Genomic DNA, 8422 nt, shown 5'->3' on the forward strand with positions numbered 1-8422 from the left:
AAGAAGAAGAAGAAGAAGAAGAAGAAGAAGAAGAAGAAGAAGAAGAAGAAGAAAAATCGCTGTTCAGCATCAGTCTTGAACTCAACCTCCCCTGCCAAAAAACCCACCTCCAAAACAAAAACAACAACAACAACAACGGCAAAAAAAACCCCCAACCTCATCCAGAAAACAACGGCAGCAAACAAATGAAAAAAAATGTTTAAAAACAAAACAAAGAAAAACATTGTTGTCACTATATAACGCCTTTTTCCTCCCAGGTGGTGATCAACATGTTCTTCTCCAGCACTCACCTGGCCGTTGGCTATTTCATCACGGAAGAGGGTTACATTTGGCCGATGGTCACGGCTCTATGCATCGCCAGCCTGGGCCTTCTCTGGTTTATTTTCTGCTTGAACGAGACCATTCCCCACTCAGACTTCAACAACTGCAAAGAAAGAACTGAAGGTCTCAGATAGAAACCTTTTAGAAATGTTATATATTTTTCTTTTTTTTTCTTTTTATAGACCTGCGGGTGGTTGGTTTATGCTCTGGTGTGGTTTGCTCCTCCTTTCTTATCAGCAAACATCTATCTTCCTTATCTCTCTTCCTTATCTCTCTTCCTTATCTATCTTCCTTATCTCTCTTCCTTATCTCTCTTCCTTATTTTTTGTGTTTTGCTCTCTTGTAACACCTCAAATCTTTGGCAATGACCTTATTGTATTGCAAGTGCTGTAAAACTTTTACTAAAACTAGCTTCAAAGTAGACCTGGAGCCAGTATTGAGTTGTAATTTTGATTGGGTGAGATAACTTAGGAAAATACCACTTTCAAACTTTTACGGTTACAGGGAAAAAACTGAAGGCTTCAAATACTTACCAATAGCACCTTTCTAAGCATGTCATTGTCTTGATAGACTATCGACGTATCAATTTTTTTTTTAGCAAAGATTGCAGCCTTGATTATTTACACAGTAACACTTGTAAATAGGGAAATTTTCGCTTAAGCCTTATTCCATCCTTTTGAGGTCAACAAATGAAGGTAATTATAGAGACAAACCCCAACTAGAAGATAACAGATGCCTCAAGCACTGACATCCGTCTCCCATAACTCATATAATTTATATTTGAAAAATAAGGAGAAGGGAAGGGATGGATGGAGTTGGTGTGATGGTTGTTCCCTACTTTGTAGGCCTATTGCAGGCAGCTTCAAGTTTGATCATTGATGTTTATTAATTTATTATACATTAAACAGTATTTTTTTTACCCGTGCCATGATAATGGTTTCAATGAGAAAGAGGTGTTAATTAATGATTGGAATATTTGAGATATTCTCCAAAACTTGAACACAGTTTAAGGATTCTCAGGTTTTCTTTTTCTTTTTCTTCTTCTGTGGTGGGTGGAATAGACTACCAGGTTTCATGACCAAAGCAACAAACTGACAGCAAATGAAAGCTGGCATTTCAGTAATGAGGAAAGTGTGGTTGTAGCATGCTGGACCTTGTGGGGTTATTACTGACTGGGTTCTAAACTATGTTTCTCCCCAGTCATAAATATTTTCTCATACCCCAGAGTTCATAGACACCAAAATGTTTTACACTTCAATTAAAACATACGTACCGCATACCAGTTTTGTTTACTTAATCTAAAAAAACCCAACCTTATTTAGATTTATTTTTCACTTGCTCTTGTGAAAAATGTTTTCAATTTTTACTTCATCAAGAGTGGCACCCTAAAGTATAGGCTAGGAGGACTTCATTATACTTTTACTTTCTCAGTGTAAAAAATGCTTAGTTTAGATTTGTTTTTTCTCTCTTGCAGCTGTGAAAAACGTCTTCAGTTTTTACTTCATCAAGAGCGACAACCCAAGGTATAGGCGAGAAGACTTCATTATACTTGGAGTTGTCTTCTTCATGTTTGGCACGTGCATCGGTGCGCAGTTCATGACACTGTTCCTCATGGACGAGCCGCTGTGTTGGGGATCTCAGAAGATTGGTTATGTGACCACATTCCAGGTGAAGTAGTAGATCTGTCTCTGTTATGTTACTTCAGCTGAGAACAGTTGAACCAGCTCTAACACCACCTATCGAAGACAATCACTCATATAAGCGAGCACTTCCCTTTTTTCCCTTGCTATTTAAAAATATAATGACTCTGTCAAAGGTGTAAACCTGTCCAAGACAACAACTTTTCTCCTCAACAATGGGTGTCTGTCTTGGGTAATTTCAAGTGTAGGCAAGGCTATTGGGTAAATGTACTTGTACATGTATTGATCTTTGCTTTTGTGTCTGTCAATGCTTGAATTTTTCTTTTCGTTTATGATCTCTTTTGAAGTTTAACACTCTGTTTCCTTACAGGTTAGCTCCTTGGGGAAGGTGTATCTATCATCCTTATCTCCCTCCCTTTCTGTTTTGTTTGTCACTCTCCTGTTATACCTCTAATCTTCGGCACTTATATGACCTTATTGTGCTGCAAGTGCTGTAAAACACTTACTTCAACTGAAACTAACAGCAGCTCTGTTATGTCATTCCAGGGGCTGCTCCAAAGCTTTACGTCCCTCATAGTGATGCCGCTGCTCCAGAAGGTGACCAGTGATGAGGTCATCTGTGTGTTAAGTCTACTGTCTGGGGCAGGGAGTCGAATCATGTTGGCCATGTCTGTCCATGACTGGATGATCTATGTCGGTGAGGACAATTTTAGAGAATTTTAGACAAAAATGTTTTTTTGTGCTACCCATTATTTTTGTCTTGTGTGTTTCCCTGAGTGCACACCTTGATAATTGCTTTGTGGAGTCATGACATACATGTATAGGCTATCAAGTAAGATGAAGCCTTGGGCATGTGATTATAAACTAAAAATATTTCCAAAAATAGCATGGCAGTGTGTGGTTGGCAGGTGCTGTGGTGTAATTTGCTACTTCTTTCCAATCAAACATCTAGTGCCCTTATCTCTCCTCCTTCTTATTGATGTTTGTTACTCTTTTGTTACACCTCTACTCTTTGGCAAATACATGACCTTAGTGTTGTTAGTGCTGTAAAACTCTTACCAAAACAAAACAAAAATTGCATGGCTTCTGTAATTCAGGATTTTCTGAGATGAATGATGAAGAGAAGAACACTCATTTAGCAAGCACTGTGGATTATAGGGGGGATTCCTGTGTTTGCTTTTAACAAAATCATCACTGATTGAAACAAAACAATTGAAAGGTTTTGGTCATACTAATTTTTATTCACAGGGAAATGGTTTTTTGCTCTTCCTGGGCACTTTGTAGTAGTTCTGTACTGTCAGCAGATGCAGTTAAAAATACAATCATATTAAGTATATTCCTGATCTTGTGGAATGTCATGAACTGTTGCTGTTTTGTTGTGGTTGCTGTTGTTGTTTGTATTACTCAGGTTTTAGATATTTGGGTTCAATTCCAAGGAGTGGTTGGTGTGTAGAAATTTTCTGTAACTGCTGTTTGTGCCTCATAGTCATTATAGTGTACTCTTGTTTTTAGGTCTCTAAACCTCTAAGGGAGAAGACTCTGATAGTTATCATTTATTGTACAGGTTTAATGTCCCTTTCAACACTGTAAAGTTATTTGGAAATATATATTTTAACATCCATCTCTGATAGAAAATTAGCCAAATTGACTGAGAACATAGTGTAGGCCTACTGTAGTACCACAGTTCACTATGGCTGAGAGCCTTAAAAACTCTCTAAACTAACCCAAGTTCAGAATGCCCAATTGTGGATTTGAACCAGTGCCATTGGCTCTGTACTCTAGTATGATACCAAGTAAGCTATCAATGCATCCAGTCTGACCATGACAAGTGTTGGACTGTCCAAAAGATGGAGGTTATATCAGTATAGTAACAAACAAGGTGTATCTGGGAAATCTGTGGCTGAATTCTGACCAGATGGAAATTCCTCTGAGTTGTCGCTACATACATATAATTTCAAAAATTGCTTTTTCATTCTCTTCTTTACAGCTTTTGCTATTGGAATGCTTGAGTTGATGGTTCTCCCTATTATTCGAGGAATCCTTTCCAGAATGGTGCCAGTAGAAAGACGAGGTATGATCCCAGACCACTTAAGCATAAACAACAATTATCATATTGAAACTCTTGTGGAACATGTATTGGTAGACAGACTCTGAGAATCAACATCACAGAATGACAATGTCCAAAGAGTCGGCTGCATTTTAGAATTATTTCAAATCTCTGGTAAATTACATTTAGAAGTCGGAAAGAAGAATCATCATCAATCATCATCATCTATGCCTTTCTCACCCTGGATCAGAGTATAGGCCATGAACATACTTTCCACCTCTCCCTATCCTTGGGTAGCCTCTTGATATTATTCCATGCATTGAAGGAGGAGGAATATTTTGATAATAAGCAGTTCACACACTCTCATGTGCATTTAGTGCGAGGTTTTAACTTGCTTCATGTGGACAAAAGCAATAATAATATGGTAGGCCTACTTTGAAAAATCACTTATCTCTCATACATTGTCTAAAACTACTTACTCTTGTACGGTGACTTAAACCTGCCCCATGTCGACAAAAATGTGTCACAACGTGGTGGAATCAGGCGCTCGTCAATTTTTGGGCATATGAGGTTATTGGTATCATCATAAAGCTTGCTTATTTGTGTTGCTTTTGATGACAGAAGTACCCATCTATCTTGAATAGAAGTCAAGATATTAGTGATTGAAAGAGGTGGGGTCGCTTTGTTTCAGTGGTAAAATTAGCGAGAAAATGGCTGTCAAAGTTTGACAATTTTAATAGCTTGAGAGTCCCTGAAAATGATAAAATTACCTATTTTGTGCCTTTAATCAACGTTTTTCTGTGAAATTCACTCGGAAATGTGTTTTTAAATGGACACGAAAGGTACTGAGCCAAAAAACAAAAACTTTATAAAAATTCCCAAACCTGCGTAAAAAGGCCAGTTTCTTCATTTTCATTATTTTGACGAGCGCATAATTCCACCGCATCGCATCCCAAATAATAATGATACCGTACTCTGAAAAAGAAGTGTAAACCCTAGTACATTGTCTCATATTTTCTTAAACTACTTACCTTCCACTCCCACCCACCTTCCACCCCACCCCACCCCACCCCTTATATACCTCTACGTCTTGTGCCCAAAGGTTCGCTGTTTGCCAGTGTTGCCGTCATCGAGGTGGCCACCTTGGCAGCGTCTGGGGTGGGTGTGAACATGCTCTACTCTCACACCGTGGCCTTGTGGCACGGCCTGGCCTACAGCTTCATTGGCTCCTGTGTCCTCCTCTCCAGTGCGATTATGGGGTAAGTATCTAATTCTGCTTATCAATGTTGTGAGCTTTTACTCTTGCCCTCACACCCAGAACTAGTAGAGGCTTATTATTGATTTCTTTGTGTATTGAATTGTATGCATCTAATATAGTAAGTCTAAGTGTAAATTATTTGTGTATTAGAGCCGTTTGTTGGACTGAGAAATGTTAAGGGCTAGTGTTGTTGTTCTCTGAGACATAAAAAAAAAAATTCTACAAATAAGGGTGGATACAAAAGATACATTCTTTCACAATGTCTTAAAGTATGCCTCAATTGTTTCAATTTACTCTTCAACACTTTCAATTTTAAAAGTGTACAGTCTAGCACGCATGTAGCAAAATTGGCTGGATGCAGAAACCCTTTCCTTATAAATGAATTTGACTCTGTACATGTTTAAATACAAAAAATATCTACAAAAAAAATAATAATTCAGGATGCGAAAATCTGTTTGCTATGTGCATTATTCGCTGTGTGCATGCGAAACTTTATGTCATATCCTTATCATAAAGTAATGATGAAATTATCCCCCCCCCCATGCATTTTGTTTGAATTTTGTTGCTACGGTGTACACTTCGTGGGTAGTCGTAGGTGCTCTGGTGTAGTTTGCTCCTTCTTTCCAATCAAACATCTATTGTCCTGATCCCTCCTCTTTTTTTTGTGATTGTTACTCTCTTGTAACATCTCTAGTCTCCGGCACTTATGTGACCTAATTATGTGGCAAGTGCCATAAAGCGCTTACCAAAACAAGAATACGCCTTAGTACAAGTGTTGAAATACTTTTAGACTCCTTCTTCTTTTCGATTACATCACTCTTGAAGTCCGTTATCTATCGGCCCGTATAACTTCTCTTGCTTTTGGACTTTTAAAAGTCATAATCTGGTGTGATTTGCTCCTTCTTTCATCAAACATATATCGTTCTTATCTCCTCTAATTTGTTTTATGTTTCTTACTCTCTTGTAACACCTCTAATCTTCTGCCGCTCATATGACATTATACAGTTGCGAGTGCCGTAAAACCTCTACAAAAACTAACTTTAAAAAAAAGTCATAATGCTCATATGTTGAGAACAATGAAATTTAATTTTTCTTCTTTCAGCCATCTCTGATTATTTTCGTTTTTCTGATGTTGTTTTTGCACTGTTTTTGTCCCCCCCCCCCCCCCCCCCCCCCAGAGTGTATGTCATAATACTACGTCGGCGAGCGTCAAAGCTGGGCACAGTTGTTGTTGTGGAAGAGGTGACTACTCCGTCACCTGTGATAAACCCTGGAACGCGGGGCAGCATCAACTCTGAGGATGACCGGCTCATGGCGTGCTGATTGCACCCAGTGGATGTGGTATGGCCGGTCCATCCTACATACTCATCAACCAACAGCTGCTTAAGATTTTTACTCCTCAGGTGTTCAGTTTTAACACTGATGTGTTCTAAAGCAGATCTGCTGTTGTTTTAACTCATAGAGACCACATTGCACATGTGCACCGTGTTGCAGACATGTGTGGCAGAGTTCAAGAATTTCTTTTTAGAAAGTCTAAAAGAAGTTAAAACAAATGTGCCAAAAAAGTTTTTCTTTCCATTTCTGCACCCAATTTTAAATGAGGAAGATCAAAATAAACATTTGTAGTCAAATTTTTGCTACTAATGTGATCGAAGTCATTTCATTCAGCCAAAATGGCTTATGCCAAGCTTTCTTGCGTTTGATTTTACACCACTTTTTACACTGTGCAAAAGAAGTATCCCCTTATGTTAAAGGTTTAATATTTTGCAAATGGCTTGTGGTTAGATCAAAAGGCTTTTAAAACTTAAAAGCTTGTTTGTTTCTTCCTGTACTCACAACTTTTAGATATTTTTTTTTCTCAGTGAAAATATCAGGGACTAGGAAGCTTAAACAATAAAATTCAGAAAACATTTTTGTAGAGCCGTTGCTTGTTCCATGAACTTCAGGGATATTTTCTAAGCTGATTTTGTACCATTTTTTTCCTCTTGCCATGTTTTAAAATTGTTGCTACCTATCACAATCATTGTGTTTGTCTGAATATATTATTTAATGTATATTGGAATCATTTAGATTCCATTCAGTTGTTTGAGTGTCATATAAAGGTTGTGATCGCCATTTGCACAAAATAGTTCCAAATCTTGCAAGTGCAATTTAATGTGTTTATATATGTATTTATTGTTATTACATGTTTGGTTTTCTTTTTTATTTATTCATTAATGAAATTCACAGCATACATTCCACCTCTCCCCTCAAAAGAAAACGCTGCCATTTTCACTGACATCCACCTACATTTCCATACATGAAAAGTCGCAGTACCTTGAACTTTTTGAGGTGTTTAGTTGGCTTTCAAAGGATACTGTAAGTTGACTTATTCAACGATTTAGTGTAGATACCAAAAACAATCATACAGTGATTATAATAGCATGTTGTGTTTTAGCCATTCTCTTTTTCATTTTATCATCTCAGCCTACCTTTGTCTTTCATATTTTTGGTGTTGCCTCCTCTTTGTTCCCTTGCTATGTGCTTTAATTGCCTTAATGGGCTATTTCAAGTTCACATGTTCTTGTGTTGTTCTTCTAAATAAAACTTGCAGTAAAAAATTGAGCTAAATAATTAAAATGTGAATATTATATTGCACTTTTACTTATGGAATGTCTTTGGTGCCATTAAAAAACTTGATCTTATTTCCAATGATAACTTAATACCTCCAAACAGAAGCTTCAACTTCAAACAGAACTTTTTTTAAAATCAGGAATACTTATGCTACCTTTAGTTTGATTACTTTTATCTAGTCTTTGTAGAATGTGACCATGTGTGTGAGTAAGATAATGTCACAGAGAATAATGAAAGCATGAGACTGATGTTTGTACAGTCTAGCATGTACACAGCAAAATCGCCAGGATAAAAATTTTTTTTTGACATGTACAAATTTCGTGATGTACATGTTTTAAATAAGAAGAATATACATTTTAAGAAATTTGGGACCTGAAAATCTGTTTGCTGTGTGCATGCTGGGTTGTATATATAATATATACAGATGTTAATTGCAATATATGCAGTACTGGAGGTTTGAGTGTGAATCAAGGTGTGTGCATGCGTACTGCTGCAGTGTGTGTGTGTGTGTGTGTGTGTGTGTGTGTGTGTGTGTGTGTGTGT

The 8422-nt window shown here is 37.4% G+C and overlaps 1 protein-coding gene across 1 annotated transcript in view; it reads left to right on the forward strand.

The window, feature by feature from the left end:
- LOC101848007 (solute carrier family 46 member 3) overlaps window positions 1-7859 on the forward strand; it is a gene marked incomplete at its 5' end in the record, with an annotated part of 10676 nt that extends 2817 nt beyond the window's left edge. The window contains 6 exon segments of the mRNA XM_005089139.3: window positions 258-444; window positions 1796-1989; window positions 2508-2658; window positions 3949-4032; window positions 5111-5267; window positions 6445-7859. Coding sequence (XP_005089196.2) covers window positions 258-444; window positions 1796-1989; window positions 2508-2658; window positions 3949-4032; window positions 5111-5267; window positions 6445-6589 — 918 coding nt within the window.
- Between the last annotated feature and the right edge of the window lie 563 nt (window positions 7860-8422).

The sequence above is a fragment of the Aplysia californica genome, unplaced genomic scaffold (genome assembly GCF_000002075.1).
Source record: "Aplysia californica isolate F4 #8 unplaced genomic scaffold, AplCal3.0 scaffold00003, whole genome shotgun sequence".
Lineage (NCBI taxonomy): Eukaryota > Metazoa > Mollusca > Gastropoda > Aplysiida > Aplysiidae > Aplysia > Aplysia californica.